The 21,035-nt window shown below is 45.5% G+C and overlaps 1 protein-coding gene across 1 annotated transcript in view; it reads left to right on the top strand.

Moving 5' to 3' along the window:
• LOC136610271 (A.superbus venom factor 1-like) overlaps positions 1 to 21,035 on the top strand; it is a 210,763-nt gene that overhangs the window by 61,218 nt on the left and 128,510 nt on the right. The window contains exons 14-18 of the mRNA XM_066589504.1: positions 3,300 to 3,449; positions 7,002 to 7,131; positions 12,546 to 12,620; positions 13,594 to 13,705; positions 20,257 to 20,345. Coding sequence (XP_066445601.1) covers positions 3,300 to 3,449; positions 7,002 to 7,131; positions 12,546 to 12,620; positions 13,594 to 13,705; positions 20,257 to 20,345 — 556 coding nt within the window. The remainder of the gene's footprint in view (positions 1 to 3,299; positions 3,450 to 7,001; positions 7,132 to 12,545; positions 12,621 to 13,593; positions 13,706 to 20,256; positions 20,346 to 21,035) is intronic.

Genomic DNA, 21,035 nt, shown 5'->3' on the forward strand with positions numbered 1-21,035 from the left:
TCAGAGGACAGGCTCTACCCCCACTTATTATGTCTTTAGTAGAGATGAGCGAGCATACTCGCTAAGGACAATTACTCGAGTGAGCATTGTCCTTAGCGAGTATCTCCTCGCTCGTAAGAAAAGGTTCGGCTGCTGGCGCAGGTGAGAGGTGAGTTGTGGCAGTGAGCAGGGGGGAGCGTGGGGGAGAGAGGGAGAAAGAGATCTCCCCTCCGTTCCTCCCCGCTCTCCCCCGCCGCCGGCAGCCGAATCTTTTCTTCCGAGCGGGCAGGTACTCGCTAAGGGCAATGCTCAATCGAGTGATTGCCCTTAGCGAGTATGCTCGCTCATCTCTAGTCTTTAGATGTGTATAGCAAAAAAAAAAAAAGATTCTTTTTTTAGTATTATTTGTCCGTAGAGGCTATAGAGGCATTATTTTCCCCAATGTATTTTTTTACTCTTCTCTAACTTCTTTTGTACCATGGCCTCTATGTACATCATTATTAAAATTTGACTAGATGGTATTGAAATGGTATTCACTTTACATGCGCTAACTATTTAAATTAAAGAGAGAAAGACTGTAGCTGCATCCCCCTCCTCTCCTCTTCCTATATTCCTCTGTAAGTATTTTTCATTGAGCATCTACATAATTAGTAATTGTGTGGGTAACTCAGCTATGCTTGTGTGATCAGGAGTGGCATTATGGCTGTTCCTCATAGCGAGAAACTCTAGATATGGAGGAGGGCTTCAACCATTAAAAATAAAAACTTTATTGATTAAAACGCATACATCTTATAGGTAAACGCTGAATGCATTTCGGCCAGACAGTGGCCTTTGTCAACAGCTGAAAAATGTAGCTAAGGGTGGACACCCACTGGCGTGTTTTTCTCTGTGCTGCAAGAGTAAGTGAAAAGTCTCACAGCGCAGTGCGAGAAAAACGCTGTTAAATCGCTGGAACATTGCCAGTCTTTTCAATGGGGCCAGCGGCAGCAGCGCTAGCCCCATTAAAAAGATATAGAGAATGTCGTGGACTTCTGCCACAGCTGTGACAGCTGTCACAGCTGTGGCAGAAGTGCAGAATGATATCCCATTGCTTTCAATGGGATCGGCACTGCTGCCAATCCCATTGAAAGCAGTGCTTCCTGGCAAGCCCCGCAGTATGATTATCGGGGAAGGGCTTGAAATGTAAGCCCTTCCCTGAAAATCATCAATAAGTGGCAAAAAAAAAGAAAAAAATCTTTACTCACCTCTCCGCCACTCAGACGCATCCTCCGGCTGGCTCCCCGACACTGCTGTCCAGCATTTTCAGCAGGCAGGGATATAAAAATCCTCGCCTCCTGAAAGTGCTGTGCTGATTGGCTGAGCGGTCAGCCAATAGCAGCTAGTGCTTAGCTATTGGCTGAGCGCTCAGCCAATTTCAGATAGTGCTTAGCTATTCATTCATTTTTTTTTTTTTTACCAGAGATAAGCATAGGGTAGGATAAATGGAATAGCAAAAAAAGGGCAGAAAATAAAACCTTTGCTATATAAAGCAAATAAAACTAATAAATACAAAATAAATCTGTTCTATAATTCATCCCATGTGGATATCTAGTGTCCAATTCCAGAATCCCTATGGAAGATATCACACATTTCTACCTTTTGTTTTCAATTTCTACACACCCTTTCAATGCCAAAGCATGCAAATCCTTCCACCTTACCATCATGTGTATTAATAAAATGGTTAGCAACCCCCGATTTGCCTACATATCGCTTCTGAATATCCCTGAGATGCTCCGCCATTCTGATCTGGAATTTTCTAGATGTGCAGCCTACGTGAAGTAGGTTGCAATGTGTACATAGAATAATGTAGATAATATTTGTGGACTTACAGTTAATGAATAAGGATGAGCGAGTAAACTCGCTAAGGCACTACTCGTTCGAGTAATGTGCCTTAGACGAGTATCTCCCCGCTCGTCCATAAAGATTCGGGGACCGCCGCGGCTGACAGGTGAGTCGCGGCGGGGAGCAGGAGAGAGGGAGAGAGAGATCCCCCCTCCGTTCCTCCCCGCTTTCCCCCGCAGCTCCCCGCCCCGCAGCGGCCCCCGAATCTTTACGGACGAGCAGGGAGATACTCGTCTAAGGCACATTACTCGAACGAGTAGTGCCTTAGCGAGTATACTCGCTCATCCTTATTAATGAAGCTTTTTATCTCATACTTCTTATTTCTGTCTAAACTATTGAATATCTTGGTTTTGTTCAGTGTATAACAGCAGCATCCACATCGAGGGTCCGCACACTTATAGAGACCATGGGTTTGTATCCAGTTGGTATTTGGTTTGATAGATACATTATTTTTTGAAAATCTATTACCAATAGTTCTATTTCTGTGGTGCACAACTAGAACCCCACTATCCAATATTGCTTTCACTTCATTATCCTGTTTTAGAATAGGGAGAAAAGTATAAAATCATTTTTTGATCTCAGGAAATTCCCTACTGTCAGGTGCAGCAAAAACTATTTTATCAGGCTTGTCTGTGGAATTAATTTTTTTGTTGTATAGTAATGATTTTCTATCTCTCGTTTTGACTTTGTTTTTCGCTCTATTCAGGATTTGCTGACTGTAACCTCTATCCGATAGTCTCCTATATATCTTCATTTCCGATGTTTTATAAATGTCTGCATTAGTACAAATTCTTTTAGCTCTAATAAACTCTGTAATAGGTATAGCATGTGTCGTATGCTTAGGGGGGCAGCTAGACACTTTAAGTATAGTGTTGCCACCGCCCGGTTTACGGAACAGTGAGATATCTATACCGTTTTTGGCTGCATTGACTTGAAGTGAGAGATCCAAAAAATTAATTTTCTCCCTATCATAATTCAGTGTAAATTTAAGATTACAGTTATTCCCATTAATATACCCGAGAAAATTCTGGAATAATAAATGATATTATTCTGATATGGAAGGAAGGCACATATGACTCCTGCTCAGTAACTTCGTGCGAACTCCAGAATTTTCTTGGGAGTCAAGAAAGGAATATCCTATCCAGCAACAGTGCATCCGCAATCTGGATTTGTGCTTGCTACTCTGGTTTACAACCCATTGGTACCACAGGACAGTAAGAACTGTACACTACAGAAGCACTGCAATTAATGTTGTCCATGGTGTGGACATTGGGAGGGAGAGCACTTTTTTTCTTGTGCTTGACTGGAAGAGGGGCTTTTGTCAGCACAGAACTAATACAGTGGTAGACATGTAGAAACGTAGATGAATATTTTTTGATCCCATCCAGTCAGTCTCTGATTATCATGGCTATTTGTATTTTCCTACCTCTGATCAATAGGTGACACTGGAAGCCAATAACAACATCAGAAGACCTCAAGATCCCATAACACTGACCTTGAAGGCGGACTATCATTCCACTGTTGGACTCGTGGCAGTGGATAAAGGTGTCTTCACACTAAACAACAAGTATAAGCTGACTCAGAGTAAGGTAAGAACTTGCACATAGTTTCAGAACTAAGGCATGGCTTGGGAGGATTTCAGGTATGGAAGACAAGCACAGGCTTCTCTCATGGTAGTGGATGATTGATTAGCTGCACATAGAGTTTCTTAAAGTTGTAAGTAAGCTTCTCTAGTTATGGGACATGGGGGAAGCCAGTGAGACAGCTTCACCATGCTGCCAACATTTTTCCCCCTCCTTCTGCTTCTCTGACTCACTCTATCACCACTCTGACCCACTTGTTTTCGTCTCTTCACACTTTTATAATTATCTACTGAGCCACAGATCTGGGAAAAGGTTAAAAAAGCTCCACTTTACTCCACTCAGGGAACCTGTTTCAGCTGGGCTGCAGTAAGCTCCACCTCTCTACCAATCAGGGAGCTTCTTTCTTCTGCTGGGTCAGGTGATCTCAGTTTTCCCAGGTCCTTCAAACATTGTTTTACAGTGAAATGACTAAGTTAAATTAACTATTTGGTTCCCTATTCTGGCCGCATCTTCTTACTAAATGAAATCCAGCATCACTACCCTTTGCTAAATGAGCTGTAGTTAGGACAGTTGCTCCTGACTTGCAGTTAAGTACTTTTACTGTAGTGTCACACTTCAGTTCACTACAACAGCACTCACATGAAACACGCATTTACATGTGTGTGTAATGCGATGTTTTTACTTTTTTTCTCTCATGGAGAAAAATGCATGATTCTGAAAAAGAATTGCCCCAAAATAGGACACGCTGCAATTGTTCTATATCACAGAATCGCGGCCAAGAGAAAAATCTTATATATAAATACACTCGTTTAAAATAATGGGTTCTTTTCACGTGCGATTTCTGTGCATTTTGCAACACACAGAAATTGCGCACAAAAATTGCCCGTCTAAATGCACCCTCACTGTGAGAGCCAACCCTGATCTCCAAAAACATGGCCACTGGCTTAAAGTATCTGAGATAAAATATATGTTAACAACTAAATATTAACCCCTGTTACAGTCGCACGCTGGCTTTAGGTTAACCGTTATTCGTGGCATTATAGTGACTCATGCACAACTTCAGAGCATTACAAAGTCATAAAACAATCTGCAAGCTGCTTGTAGTTCTTGCAGTTGCTGCAAGTCACCCATAAGGGTAATGTTTATGCCACAAATAAGTTGAGGCAATGGTTTTAGAAAAGTGTCACCGTGCCAAAATGGTAGAAAAAGAAAAACGAGTCCTCAGATACTATGTATGACTTTGTGGATGTACCCAAATGTATGTATACAGTGTATTCTCACTCCATGGGGTGGTGGGTAAGGCAGTTTTCATCCTGGTTCAGTGCAGCTTCCCTGATCCCCACCGCTCTGGTCTTTGAAAGCTGCAATGGTCATGTGCCGTTCATTGTACACATTACCACTTAGCCAATCATAGACTTCAGTGCTGATACTGCCATGCCCTGTGATTGGCAGAGCGGTCACATGTACAAAGGGTACCCAAGCGAAATAGGAATCTTCTTCTAGTAGGCAGGGTGATACTAGTACCAGCTTCCGTTGCTAGGAAAAGTTACACAGAGCCAGCCTATGTAAATACGGAGGGTGAGGGGAGGGTGTCATGCTGTTTTTTATAAAAAATTGTTTAACAAAACATTGTTAATGTGTGGGTAAACAGGTGACTGGTTCTTCAAAATGCGTTGTCATGATGGAAGAAGCCCCCACAACATTGAAGTGTTTAAAGGGGTTGTCCCGCGGCAGCAAGTGGGTCTATACACTTCTGTATGGCCATATTAATGCACTTTGTAATATACATTGTGCATTAATTATGAGCCATACAGAAGTTATAAAAAGTTTTTTACTTACCTGCTCCGTTGCTAGCGTCCTCGTTCCCATGGAGCCGACTAATTTTCGCCCTCCGATGGCCAAATTAGCCGCGCTTGCGCAGTCCGGGTCTTCTGCAGTCTTCTATGGAGCCGCTCGTGCCAGAGAGCGGCTCCGTGTAGCTCCGCCCCGTCACGTGCCGATTCCAGCCAATCAGGAGGCTGGAATCGGCAATGGACCGCACAGAAGAGCTGCGGTCCACGAAGACAGAGGATCCCGGCGGCCATCTTCAGCGGTAAGTATTGAAGTCACCGGAGCGCGGGGATTAAGGTAAGCGCTCCGGTAAACTTTCTTTACTTCCCTGCATCGGGGTTGTCTCGCGCCGAACGGGGGGGGGGGTTGAAAAAAAAAAAAACCCGTTTCGGCGCGGGACAACCCCTTTAAGTAATTTTTGATGAAAACTAGCATGACACGATTGCAGTGGAAAAGGAAACAAAAGTTTAACAGCTGCCTGTTGTTCATATGAATCAGACATGGCAAAAAAGCTGAACAACTTGTTGAAAAAATATCACTGTAGCTGAATGCAACCTTCCCCAACAAGATCGGCAGGCGTACCGCCGACCTCGGAAGGATTGAGCAGACATTCAGATGGCAACAGAAGCCTATACTAATGCCCCGCCTACCTGAAGCAGATTTCGGTTTCTTTTGGGTACCTTCTCTTACAAAGATTTGAATGTAATCGCTGAAGCAACATCCAGAACAGAAGCGGTAGAGATCGGGTGCCTGAGCTGGATTGTGGAGGTCATAAGTCCCCGACTTGCGAACATTCGACTTACGAATTTCGCTAGATACGAACTATCTGTACAGCACAGTATGATGTAATGCTACGGCATTACATCATACTGTGCAGGGACCGGGCAGGCTTCTATCAAGCCTGATAGAAGCCTGTCCGGTCAGATCGCGGTTGCTAGGCAGCTGGGGGCCTTCTGAAAGGCCCTAGGGCTGTCTATGCAGAGCGCCTAGCAAGCCGTGCGCTTGATAGGCACTCTGCATAGGCAGCCCTGGGGCCTTTCAGGAGGTCCCCGGCTGCCTAGCAACCACACAGCGTCCCGCGATCTCATCGTGGGACGCTGTACGGGCCCCCTGAACGTCGGGTGCAGGCTGTTTCTTACAGCGGGCACCCGGCGGCAGCAGTTCCGACGAGCCGCGCCGCTCGTCAGAACTGTTAACACTTTAAATACCGCTGTCAGAGCAGTATTTAAAGTGTTAACAGTTCCGACAAGCTCCACGGCTCGTCGGAACTGCTGCCGCCGGGAGCCCGCTGTAAGAACAGCCGGCACCCGACGTTGTATGGAGCGGGGTCCACCCGTGATCCCCTCCATACAACCATTTGTTCGACTTGCGAACAAAACGGACTTGCGAACGGGCTCCTGGAACGGAACCTGTTCGCAAGTCGGGGACTAACTGTACTGCTTATTTTATTATTTTTCATAATTCCCTCCCCCAGACATTTTTTTCGTCTTGAGATACCATTTAAATAGTCGCTGACTATAGCAAACCCATCCAATCCGTTTTTTATCTAACTGGCTGATATGGGCTCCTTTGTCCCCCAGCCCCAGTTTTGATAAATCTCTTGCAATGAGTTATTAAGGTTGATAGAAAAAAGTGATAAAGGGTAAATTCAGCTCTGCTGTGGCTTTAAGTGATATTATAAAGGACATTCAAGATGTCAGGTTTATGTGACTATTATTTGTCTCCCAGGTTTGGGACGTTGTTGAAAATTCGGATATTGCATGTACCCCAGGGAGTGGAGCTAATAACATGGGAGTCTTCTACGATGCTGGGCTTGCTGTAAAGATGAATTTGGGAACGACTACTATGGAGAGATCTGGTACACTAAGTCCTAGGTTCAAATGCAATCAGCAGAAACATCTTCATGGAGTTTGCATGTTCCATCCCATATTTGCATTAGTTTCTTCTGGGCTATGAATTTAGTTGCACTGCATCTAAAAACTCTCCAGGCAAAAGTAATACAATGTACCATGCCCTGTGCAGAGTCCAAGGGACTGAGCATTACATAGGGATTGAAAAGTCACCAAATAGAAAATCCCTGTGTCATGCTCCGCCTCCTCAGGCCCATATATTAGATATGAAACAAGGTTTCAAATTTTCTGAGAATGTTCCTGTAAAAAGCGAAATATGATTGTTCTGAGCAATACAAACCAAGTAATCTTGTAGATATGATACCTTTTTAAATAGCTAACAAAAAGACATGATGTTGTAGTAAGCTTTCGAACTGTTATGGGAAATAAATTATATCCCTCTGACTTCACTGTACTGCTCCAAATTGGTTACAATGAGAAGTGCATGCATGCCAAATAAATGACACTGACATGTTTGTCAACATCAGTATGCCTCTGGTTTATTAACATCATCACGGTACAAATATACCAGAAATGATGCAGCAATAGAAATACATGCCCCCAAAGTCATAACAACTCATGATTGGCTTAGTTTGTAATAACTAACATATGTTAACGCCTTAAGGTGTATGTTATTACTAAACGTGATTGTTTCCTTCCAAAAAAAACACGTAATCTTGTAGATATGATACCTAGAATCCTAGAATGGTAGAGTTGGAAGGCACCTCCAGGGTCATCGGGTCCAACCCTCTGCTCAGTGCAGGATTCACTAAATCATCCTAGACATATTTGTAGAGTCTTTGTTTGAAGACTTCCATTGAAGTAGAGCTCGCCACCTCCCATGGTAACCTGTTTCACCCATTGATCACACTCACTTTGAGAAAGTTTTATGTAATATTTAATCTGTGTCTCCTCCCTTTCAGTTTCATCCATTGCTTCTGGTCTTTCCTTGTGCAAATGTGAATAGGGCTGATCCCTCTGCACTGTGACAGCCCTTCAAATTTTTGTAGACAGCTATTAAGTCTCCTCTCAGCCTTCTGTTTTGCAAGCTAAACATTCCCAGATCCTTCAACCGTTCCTCATAGGACATGATTTGCAGACTGCTCACCATCTTGGTAACTCTTCTCTGAACTTGCTCCAGTTTGTCTGTGTCTTTTTTTTAAAGTGGGGTGCCTAGAACTGGATACAGTATTTCAGATGAGATTTGACCTAAGGAAGGGTAGAGGGGAATAATTGCCTCATGTGATCTAGACTCTATGCTTCTCTTAATATATCCCAGAATTGTGTTTGCCTTTTTGGCTGCTGCATCATATTGTTGACTCATGTTCAGTCTATGCTCTATTAGTATACCCAAGTCTTTTTTACTGGTGCTGCTGCTTAACCCAATTCCTCCCATTCTGTATGTGCATTTTTCATTTTTCTTGCTCAGATGTAGGATTTTGTATTTCTCCTTGTTAAATACCATTCTGTTAAACGCCGCCCGCTGTTCAAGTTTTTCTAGGTCTTTTTGAATACTCTCTTTCTCTTCCCTAGTGTTAGCAATCTCTCCTAGGTTTATGTCATCGGCAAATTTGATTAGCTTCCCATCAATTCCCTGCTCCAGATCATTTATAAAACTGTTGAACAACACTGGGCCTAGGACAGAGCCTTGTGGTCCCCACTTGATACATTCTTCCACTTGGATCTGCATTCATTTATGACCACTCTTTGAGCACGATAACTCAGCCAGTTGTGAATCCACCTTACAGTTGCCTTGTCAATCCCATATTTGGTCATTTTTTCAATAAGTATGGTATGAGATACTTTGTCAAATGCTTTACTAGAATCAAGATATACCATGTCCACTGCATTTCCCTGATCAACCCAGTCAGTGATTCTGTCATAGAAGGAAATTAGAGTCGTCTGGCATGACTTGTTTGTCACAAATCCATGCTGGCTCTGGTTAATTACTCCATTTTTATCCAAGTACTTGCATACATGCTGTTTAATAACTTGTTCAAAGATATTTCCCGGGATAGAAGTCAGGCTCACAGGCCTGTAGTTTCCTGGATCCACCTTCTTCCCTCTTTTGAAGATAGGGACAACATTTGCCCTTTTCCAATCTTCTGGGACTTCTCCTGTTCTTCAGGAATTTTCAAATATTGTGGCGAGTGGCTCAGCAATTGCCTCTGCTGCTTCCTTTAGTATCCTAAGATGTAATTCATCTGGACCTTGAGACCTGAATTCATTTAAGTTAGCTAAGTGTTCCCTCACCATTTCTCGGCTTATGAATACCTTGCATTTTTTTATTCCCCCAATAGCACAGGGAAGATCAGTTGATGTTACATCTGAGAGAAAACAGATGCCAAATAGAAATTTAAAGGTACGGCCTTCTCAACATCATTCTGAAGCAATTCACCATTTTCATTTTGCAAGCATCCAATAGCATCTTTGACTCTTCTATTGACATACCCGCAAAATCCTTTTTTTTAATTGCTTTTGGTCTCTGTTGCAAAAGCCTCAATTCATTATCAGCTTTAGATATTCTGACACTTGCCCTACAGTTTTTGCAGACCGCATTATATTCTTCTTTAGATATTCCCCCCTCTTTCCATTTGATAAACATATTTTTCTTCGTTTTTAACATGTGTGCAAGTTCTGTGTTCATCCATCCTGGTCTCTTTAAACGCTTCCCACTCTTCTTTCTTTTAGGGATTGTTAACGTATGTGCTTTGAGAATCTCATTACGCAATATTTCCCAACCTTCTTGGACATTTTTGTCCTTAAGAACATCCAGCCATTGGATTATTCCTACCCTCTTTCTGAGTTCATTAAAATCTTTTTATCCAAAATTCAAGGATAGCATGATCCCTGCCTCCTAAGGTCCCAGCAACCCTTACTTCCTCAACCATCTCCTCCCTGTTGGTACGAATTAGGTCCAAGATAGCAGATCTCCTTGTTTTCTCTTCTACCTTTTGGAAGATAAAGTTGTCAGCAAGAGCGGATAAGAATTTGTTGGATCCATTACTTTTACCTGAGAGAGATTCCCAACAAATGTTTGGATAATAAAATCTATAACTATGTCATGCTTTTTCGAGAGCTTGGCCATCTCATGTAGACAGAGTTTGTCAATACCTTTTGCTTCTCCAAGTGGCCTATAGTAAACGCCTACAATAGTGTCCTTTCTGTCGTTCTCTCTTTGTGTTTTTACCCAAACAGTCAGAAAGTTTGTCACTAACCAGTCACTAACCTTTTAACGGATAACAACATGATGTTAGTGCGAGCTTCCGAACCAATGCAGGGTTCTTCTTCAGGCTTAAATTAAATAGATCTAAAGAGGCATGCATATTTATACACACATACTTATGACAAGGCACAGATATGGATGTGATTGGTTTGCACTTAAAGGAATACTGCAACAGAAACAAAAACATTTTTAACTAGACACTGATAAGGGAGTGAAAGTTTTATGGTTCCTGAATTACTGTTAGGGGGTCACCAGGCCAGCAGTGTTATCTGTGCTATAGATGTCTCATAACTCTCAGTCACGCATGAATCCTCATGAAGAATTTAACCCTCTATTCAAAGTTGCTATCAATTTATATTCCCAAATTCTTCTATAGCTTTGTGACTTGCAACCGCCCTTCAGTATCATAACTCTCATATGTTCTATGTCGTGTCCATGACTAGAAAAGTGCTCGGCCCTAGTTAATTCTGTCTTTCTCTATTTAATTGTATGGCGAGGAGACCTCATCCTCGCTTTCAGTTTTTGTCCTGTTTCTCCAACATAATGGCCCCCGACAGGACATCTACCCAGGATCAGGTGCACAACATCGTGGAGCATGTGAATGTCCCCAGCATCCTATAGTCCTGCTGTGTGTTGGGAATTTGTATCCTGTCTGCAGTCAATGCATGTGAGCAGGTCTTGCAGCTCCTTATATTACAGGAATAAGATCCTTTTTGTGTGTTGGAGGGCAATGCACTCCTGATTATAAATGTCCTTAAATTTGGAGGTTGCCTGTAACACAGAAAGGGAGGGTCTGGGAATATGGTTTTCAGATGGTCATCCTTGTGTAGGGTGTGATGGAGTTTCTTTGTGGTTTTCCTTGAAAACATAGAACATATGAGAGTTATGATACTCAGGGGCTGTTTCAAGTCACAAAGCTACAGAATAATTTGGGAATATAAATTTATAACAACTTTTGACACTTTGAATAGAGGGTTAAATTCTTCATGAGGATTCATGCGTGAAACATAAATACACAATAAATGCAATTAAAAATGAGATGAAAGAAAAAAAAAGGTTCAGGGGTTAAGAAGATATAGGTAAAAAAAAGGGGGGGGGGATTTTTAAGGAGAGTTTGAAAGTGCCTTTTAACATAGTAACTTTCATATTTTCTATATTATGTCAGTGGCTAGAAAAATGCTCAGCCACGGGTAATTCTGTCTTTCTTTAATTGTATGGCGATGAGAACTAATCCTCGCTTTCAGTTTTTGTCCTGTTTCCCCAATATAGAGCCCCCCAACAAGACATTCACTGCACAGGATCAGGTACACAACATCAGACGGGGAACATGTGAATGTCCCCAGGATCTTATAGTCCTGCTGTGTGTTGGGGATCCGTATCCTGTCCGCAGTCAGTAAATGTGAGCAGGTCTTGCAGCTCCTTATATTACAGGGATAAGTTCCTTTTTGTGTGTCGGAGGGCAATGCACTCCTGACTATAAAGTTCCTCAAATTTGGAGGTTGCCTCTAACACAGAAGCGGAGGGTCCGGGAATATGATTTTCAGACGGTCATCCTTGTGTAGGGTATGATGGAGTTTTGCTTCACTGGCTAACACAGTGCCAAACTTTTTTCTTTTCACCTAATGGAGGATACCAGAATATACTGTACACTGATGGAACTGAAAAATCTTCTGAAGAAATTGGCACAACTAGAAAGCAACATTTTCTTTTTGACCAGATGCAAGAAGGAACATTTAATTCCCAAAGGACTTATCCCATTCTGGTATTGCTTTAAGTGCAAATTAATTAAACCATGTCTGTGCCTTTTCATATGTGTGTATGTATATATATATATATATATATATATATATATATATATATATATACACACATGCCTTTTCAAATATATTCCATTAAGCCTGAAGAAGAACCCTGAGTAGGTTCGAAGGCTCGCTATAACATCATGTCTTTTTGTTAGCCATTAAAATGCATCATATCTACAAGATTACTTGCTTTCTCTTGCTGAGAACGATCACATTTTGCTTTGCTAGCTAACACGGTACTAAACCTTTCTTCTTTATATCTACCTTTCTTTTTAAAGCCATTCATGGTACAGTATTTTGAAATGTCCGTCTTTTAATATTTCTCATCCCATACCATATCCTCTTTTGTTCTCAGATTTATCATGTAAGGGAATTAACAGACGTAAAAGAAGTACATCAGCAGCCCTGATGGAATACAATACTGAGGAGGGTAGGAGACATTGTATTTGTCAGATATCTATAAAATTCATTACACTTTTTTGCCATGGGGTTGAGTAGTTACTTACCATGAAAAAATGGTTCCAAGACAATTGTGGATCCCCAGAAGCACTGTAACCCGTCTGCCCATATGTAGTGTCAGCCCGTATTGGAAATGTCTGACAGGCTTCTTTTCTTCCAAAAAAAACTGCCCTACTCATCTACAGATTGTATTTGGTATTGCATACTCAGCCCCATTCACTTCCATGTAGCTGAGCTGCAATACTAGCCACAATCCATGGACAAGTGTAACAATACTAGGAGAAAGCAGCTATGTTCCTCAATCCTGTATGATCTCCTTAAGGGTGCGTTCACACAAGCGTGTTTTTGTGCGTACTTAGGTGTGAACATACGACCGCACCTAGGTATGAGCAAAAACACGGGTGAACACAGCTGCGTGCTTGTTGTCAATGGAGCAGCGCCTGCCGGCGGCTCCATTGAGAACAATGCTCTGCCGGCCCTCTGCATTCTTTTTCAGGGAAGGGCTTTACATATAAGCCCTTCCCTGAAATAAAAACATTTTAGTGCAAAACAAAAAAATTTTAAAAACGTACCTCTCCGGCGCTGCCGTGACCCCGGCGGGCATGAAGAACACATCTGCCGCATGCAGCAGATGTTTCCTTCACGCCCGCTAGTTTGAAGAATTCCCTGCTGCTACATCTGCCACATCTGTGGCAGATGCAGCAAAGGCAATTATTCAATTCTCAACCGCAGCTGTCACACATGACAGCTGCGGTAGAGAATCCTGCTGCCGGCATCCTGTCAATGGCTTTTCAGGGAAGGGCTTCATAAGCTTCAATATAAGTGCGAGTCACGGGGGGCGGGACCTGCATCAATCAGACATGTTTGGCATATCCTGCAGAGATGCCATAGATATGTGGGATGGAAATACTTCATTGACTTTCTAAACCAGTTGTTTCCTACAGGCTTTTCTGAGGATGATTATCTTCCAGACGGGGATATTTTGGTTCAGAGTGACTTTCCAGAGAGCTGGTTGTGGAAGGTTGTAGAAATGAAAGAAAAGCCCAATGCAAAGATGTGAGTTCCATTATGATTCCACTATTTGACTCTTAGCCAATCAGTGTTTCTATTTAAAGGGTGATTCGATTAGCAATATCTTAAAAGGACAGGTTTGTTGGTGCTCGGCCTATAGTTGAGTACTAGAGATGAGCGAGCACCAAAATGCTCGGGTGCTCGTTACTCGAGACGAATTTTTCGCGATGCTCGAGGGTTCGTTTCGAGTAACTAACCCCATTGAAGTCAATGGGCGACTCGAGCATTTTTGTATATCGCCGATGCTCGCTAAGGTTTTCATTTGTGAAAATCGGGGTAATTCAAGAAAGTGATGGGAACGACACAGAAACGGATAGGGCAGGCGAGGGGCTACATGTTGGGCTGCATCTCAAGTTCCCAGGTCCCACTATTAAGCCACAATAGCAGCAAGAGTGGGCCCCCCCCCAACAACTTTAACATCTGAAAATCCCTCATTAGCAATGCATACCTTAGCTAAGCACCACACTACCTCCAACAAAGCACAATCACTGCCTGCATGACACTCCACTGCCACTTCTCCTGGGTTACATGCTGCCAAATCCCCCCCCCCCCACGACCCAGTGTCCACAGCGCACACCAAACTGTCCCTGCCCAGCCTTCAGCTGCCCTCATGCCACGCCACCCTCATGTCTATTTATAAGTGTGTCTGCCACAGGAAAAGCAGGCACACACTGCAGAGGGTTGGCACGGCTAGGCAGCGACCCTCTTTAAAAGGGGCGGGGCGATAGCCCACAATGCTGTACAGAAGCAATGAGAAATCCAATCCTGTGCCACCTCCATCTGGAGCTGCACACGTGGGCATAGCAATGGGAAACCTATGTGCCATACACTATTCATTCTGTCAAGGTGTCTGCACGCCTCAGTCAGACCGCGTTTTTTTATAAATAGTCACAGGCAGGTACAACTCCGCAATGGGAATTCCGTGTGCACCCACAGCATGGGTGGCTCCCTGGAACCCACCGGCGGTACATAAAAATATCCCATTGCAGTGCCCAACACAGCTGAGGTAGTAATGTCATGTTTAATGCAGGTGGGCTTCGGCCCACACTGCATGCCCCAGTCAGACTGGGGTTCTTTAGAACTGGAAACAGATGCATTTACAACTCCCTGTGGACCCACAGCATGAGTGGGTGCCAGGAACCCACCGGCGGTACATAAAAATATCCCATTGTATTGCCCAACACAGCGGATGTAACGTCAGCTGTAATGCAGGTGGGCTAAAAATTCATTTGATTACACTGTAGGCGAGGGCCCACAAAAAATTGCTGTATCAACAGTACTAATGTACATCAGAAAAATTGGCCATGGCTAACCAAGAGGGCAGGTGAAACCCATTAATCGCTTTGGTTAATGTGGCTTAATTGGTAACTAGGCCAGGAGGCAGCCCAGTTAAAATAAAAATTGGTGGAGGTGAAAGTTTCAACGCTTTAATGAGCATTGAAACGTATAAAAGTTGTTTAGAAAAATTATATGACTGAGCCTTGTGGGCCTAAGAAAAATTGCCCGTTCGGCGTGATTATGTGAGGTTTCAGGAGGAGGAGCAGGAGGAGGAGGAGGAATATTATACACAGATTGATGAAGCGAAAAGGACTCCGTTTTTGATGGGGATACAGAACGATGCTTCCATCCGCGGGTGCAGCCTACCTATTGCTTAGGTATCGCTGCTGTCCGCTGGTGGAGAAGAGAAGTCTGGGGAAATCCAGGCTTTGTTCATCTTGATGAGTGTTAGCCTGTCGGCACTGTCGGTTGACAGGCGGGTACGCTTATCTGTGATGATTCCCCCAGCCGCACTAAACACCCTCTCGGACAAGACGCTAGCCGCAGGACAAGCAAGCACCTCCAGGGCATACAGCGCGAGTTCAGGCCACGTGTCCAGCTTCGACAACCAGTAGTTGTAGGGGGCAGAGGCGTCACCGAGGACGGTCGTGTGATCGGCTACGTACTCCCTCACCATCCTTTTACAGTGCTCCCGCCGACTCAGCCTTGACTGGGGAGCGGTGACACAGTCTTGCTGGGGAGCCAGAAAGCTGTCAAAGGCCTTAGAGAGTGTTCCCCTGCCTGTGCTGTACATGCTGCCTGATCTCCACGCCTCCCCTGCTACCTGGCCCTCGGAACTGCGCCTTCTGCCACTAGCACTGTCGGATGGGAATTTTACCATCAGCTTGTCCGCCAGGATCCTGTGGTATAACATCACTCTCGAACCCCTTTCCTCTTCGGGTATGAGAGTGGAAAGGTTCTCCTTATACCGTGGGTCGAGCAGTGTGTACACCCAGTAATCCGTAGTGGCCAGAATGCGTGTAACGCGAGGGTCACGAGAAAGGCATCCTAACATGAAGTCAGCCATGTGTGCCAGGGTACCTGTACGCAACACATGGCTGTCCTCACTGGGAATATCACTTTCAGGATCCTCCTCCTCCTCCTCTGGCCATACACGCTGAAAGGATGACAGGCAAGCAGCATGTGTACTCTCAGCAGTGGGCCAAGCTGTCTCTTCCCCCTCCTCCTCATGCTCCTCCCCCTCCTCCTCCTCCTCAACGCGCTGAGATATAGACATGAGGGTGCTTTGACTATCCAGCGACATACTGTCTTCCCACGCCTCCGTTTCCGAGTGCAAAGCGTCTGCCTTTATGCTTTGCAGGGAACTTCTCAAGAGGCATAGCAGAGGAATGGTGACGCTAATGATTGCAGCATCCCCGCTCACCATCTGGGTAGACTCCTCAAAGTTTCGAAGGACCTGGCAGATGTCTGCCAACCAGGCCCACTCTTCTGAAAATAATTGAGGAGGCTGACTCCCACTGCGCCGCCCATGTTGAAGTTGGTATTCCACAATAGGTCTACGCTGCTCATAGAGCCTGGCCAACATGTGGAGCGTAGAGTTCCACCGTGTGGGCACGTCGCACAGCAGTCGGTGCACTGGCAGATTAAAGCGATGTTGCAGGGTGCGCAGGGTGGCAGCGTCCGTGTGGGACTTGCGGAAATGTGCGCAGAGCCGGCGCACCTTTCCGAGCAGGTCTGACAAGCGAGGGTAGCTTTTCAGAAAGCGCTGAACCACCAAATTAAAGACGTGGGCCAGGCATGGCACGTACGTGAGGCTGCCCAGCTGCAGAGCCGCCACCAGGTTACAGCCGTTGTCACACACGACCATGCCCGGTTGGAGGCTCAGCGGCGCAAGCCAGCGGTCGGTCTGCTCTGTCAGACCCTGCAGCAGTTCGTGGGCCGTGTGCCTCTTATCTCCTAAGCTGAGTAGTTTCAGCACGGCCTGCTGACGCTTGCCTACCGCTGTGCTGCCACGACGCACGACACCGACTGCTGCCGACGTGCTGCTGCTGCTGACACATCTTGATTGCGAGACAGAGGTTGCGTTGGAGGAGGAGGAAGGTGGTTTAGTGGAGGAAGCATACACCGCCGCAGATACCACCACCGAGCTGTGGCCCACAATTCTGGGGGTGGCTAGGACGTGAGCGGTCCCAGGCTCTGAATCTGTCCCAGCCTCCACTAAATTCACCCAATGTGCCGTCAGGGAGATATAGTGGCCCTGCCCGCCTGTGCTTGTTCACGTGTCCGTTGTTAAGTGGACCTTGGCAGTAACCGCGTTGGTGAGGGCGCGTACAATGTTGCGGGAGACGTGGTCGTGCAGGGCTGGGACGGCACATCGGGAAAAGTAGTGGCGACTGGGAACTGAGTAGCGCGGGGCCGCCGCCGCCATCATACTTTTGAAGGACTCCGTTTCCACAACCCTATACGGCAGCATCTCCAGGCTGATAAATTTGGCTACGTGCACGTTTAACGCTTGAGCGTGCGGGTGCGTGGCAGCATACTTGCGCTTGCGCTCAAACACTTGCGCTAGCGACGGCTGGACGCTGCGCTGACAGACATTGCTGGATGGGGCCGAGGACAGCGGAGGTGAGGGTGTGGGTGCAGGCCAGGAGACGGTAGTGCCTGTGTCCTCAGAGCGGGGTTGGATCTCAGTGGCAGGTTGGGGCACAGGGGGAGAGGCAGCGGTGCAAACCGGAGGCGGTGAACGGCCTTCGTCCCACCTTGTGGGGTGCTTGGCCATCATATGTCTGCGCATGCTGGTGGTGGTGAGGCTGCTGGTGGTGGCTCCCCGGCTGATCTTGGCGCGACAAAGGTTGCACACCACTGTTCGTCGGTCGTCTGCACTCTCAGTGAAAAACTGCCAGACCTTTGAGCACCTCGGCCTCTGCAGGGTGGCATGGCGCGAGGGGGCGCTTTGGGAAACAGTTGGTGGATTATTCGGTCTGGCCCTGCCTCTACCCCTGGACAACGCACTGCCTCTTGCAACCTGCCCTGCTGCTGCCCTTGCCTCCCCCTCTGAAAACCTGTCCTCAGTAGGCGTAGCAAACCAGGTGGGGTCAGTCACCTCATTGTCCTGCTGCTCTTCCTCAGAATCCTCGGTGCGCTCCTCCCTCGGACTTAATGCCCTTACTACTACCTCACTGATAGACAACTGTTTCTCATCGTCATCGGCCTCCTCACCCACTGAAAGGTCTTGAGACAGTTGCCTGAAGTCCCCAGCCTCATCCCCCGGACCCCGGGAACTTTCCAATGGTTGGGCATCAGTCACGATAAACTCCTCTGGTGGGAGAGGAACCACTGCTGCCCAATCTGAGCAGGGGCCCGAGAACAGTTCCTGGGAGTCTGCCCGCTCCTCAGAATGTCTCATTTTAATGGAGTGAGGAGGCTGGGAGGAAGGAGGACCAGCAGCCAGAGGATTCTGAGTTGCAGCAGTGGACGGCGCAGAACTCTGGGTGGACGATAGGTTGCTGGAAGCACTTTCTGCCATCCACGACAGGACCTGCTCACACTGCTCATTTTCTAATAAAGGTCTACCGGGTGGACCCATTAAATGTGCTATGAATGTGGGGACACCAGAAACGTGCCTCTCTCCTAATTCCACAGCAGTCGGCTGCGATACACCTGGATCAGGAGTTCGGCCTGTGCCCACACCCGGACTAGGGCCTCCGCGTCCTCGGCCGCGCCCACGTCCTCTAGGCCTACCCCTACCCCTCAGCATGCTGTATTACCAGGAATGCAGAAACACAACACTGTAATTAAATGTGCCGCTTATTGGCCTGTGCTTGGAGGCTGAGTTCGCTTACGGAACGCCAGGAAATAATTTGGCGCAAGCCTGCCGTAACACTTAGCTGGCTGCGTATTTATTTGGAGAAATACTACCCCCAGCAGAAACGGACCCAGAACACTGAGCACAGTAACAGGCAGGCCAAATAGATTTTTTTCAAATATTTTTTTCAAAAGGACCACTGCGTATATTCAATCTATAATATATGTCTTCTGGCCCTGCCTACACAATTCTGTCCCTGATGTGTGTGACGGAACTGCAGTGTTGCACTGTTATTAACTGCAACAGACCGGTGATTTCAGAGCCAGGAAATAATTTGGCGCAAGCCTGCTGTAACACTTAGCTGGCTGCGTATTTATTTGGAGAACTACTACCCCCAGCAGACACGGACCCAGAACACTGAGCACAGTGACAGGCAGGCCAAATTGATTTTATTTCAAGATTTTTTTTCCAAAGGACCACTGCGTATATTCAATCTATAATATATGTCTTCTGGCCCTGCCTACACAATTCTCTCCCTGGAGTATTACTGCAGGGCGCAATGCTCTGCACGGCCGATATACCAAAAAAAAAAAAAATGCGCAACACTGCTAAAAGCAGCCTCCACACTACTGCACACGGTTAGATGTGGCCCTAAGAAGGACCGTTGGGGTTCTTGAAGCCTACACTAACTCCTAACACTCTCCCTACAGCAGCTCCAACACGATACCACTTTCCCTCAGCTATGTCAGAATGCATCTGAGGCGAGCCGCGGGAGGGGCCGATTTTTATACTCGGGTGACACCTGATCTCCCCAGCCACTCACTGCAGGGGGGTGGTATAGGGCTTGAACGTCGCAGGGGGAAGTTGTAATGCCTTCCCTGTCTTTCAATTGGCCAGAAAAGCGCGCTAACGTCTCAGAGAGGAAAGTGAAAGTAACCCGAACATCGCGTGGTACTCGTTACGAGTAACGAGCATCTCGAACACGCTAATACTCGAACGAGTATCAAGCTCGGACGAGTACGTTCGCTCATCTCTATTGAGTACCTCTGAATCTGATGCTCACAACTGCCAAGAATTCCCATAAGCCAAAGGTTCCTTAGTTTTTGATTATTTGTAAAGGTGTTTCCTGACTTCACTAACTGCCCCGACCTACTGTATATCTATTGTGTCTCATGAACTCTGCTGTCTACATCCTTGGATTTGTATCACCCCTCTTACGTTTATTGACTCAGGTGACTCACTTTGGAAATACCATCTGTATACCATGAGACACTATTTTGGGACCCACCATGCAAAATTCATATCTAATTTTCCCCACAGATTACAGTTGATCACTGGAGATCCCAGCTAGAGGATACTTTTTCACCTGTTTATTGTCCAGAAACCCCTCTAATAAATATGTAGGGATTGACTGAAATGGAAAAAAACTATTTTTTAATTTATCTTTCATCAGCATCTCTACAAAAGTCTTAAGGAACATCTACCTTAATGACTCCATTACAACATGGGAACTTCTGGCCGTGAGTCTATCAGAGAATAAAGGTAAAATTAGTATGTAAAAATAATAATAGTTTTGTTTTGCTGTATGTTTGATGTGAGGATCTGGCTTCCTTGAAGACTCTGGTGGCCCTGGGATATCTCATCTAGGGTTCCTTGATCTCCTAGAAGTCTGCCCTTCGGAGACAATTTAACTCCTAAGACTAAAAGCTCTAGGAATGATAAATTACACCAATCATGGCCATTATTTGAGGTTTTACAGTCTAGCTCAGGATTCTGCTATAGAGCCAGAACATTAAGGTATTTCCAATTTCTGAGGTTACAATGAAGAGTTATTCCAGACCAAGACTCTTCCTATAGACATTTCCTTCTTTACTGATCTGACAAAATGGAACCACATGACTTCCAATCTGAACAAACAAAATACTGCTACAACCAACTATGACTAGGAATCAGCTTTTGCTGGTTGAGAGCTGCACAGTGCGGCATACATCATCAAGATATCAAAGTATGGGCAGTTCTATCAGTGATTGGTTCTATCAGTATCGGTGTATGACTGTACATACAGATATAGCTGTTAATCACTGATAGGACCGCCCACTGGACACATAAGCTCAGAATGAAGAGATTTAAACGAATGAAATCCAAGTTCTATTGAATCTTTTCCAACAAAAGTATGTATCAATCTGCTCAGCTCCTCCTGCTCTATGACGTGCTGCCCGCAGAATGGACTGC

This window comes from Eleutherodactylus coqui, chromosome 2 (assembly GCF_035609145.1).
Source record: "Eleutherodactylus coqui strain aEleCoq1 chromosome 2, aEleCoq1.hap1, whole genome shotgun sequence".
Lineage (NCBI taxonomy): Eukaryota > Metazoa > Chordata > Amphibia > Anura > Eleutherodactylidae > Eleutherodactylus > Eleutherodactylus coqui.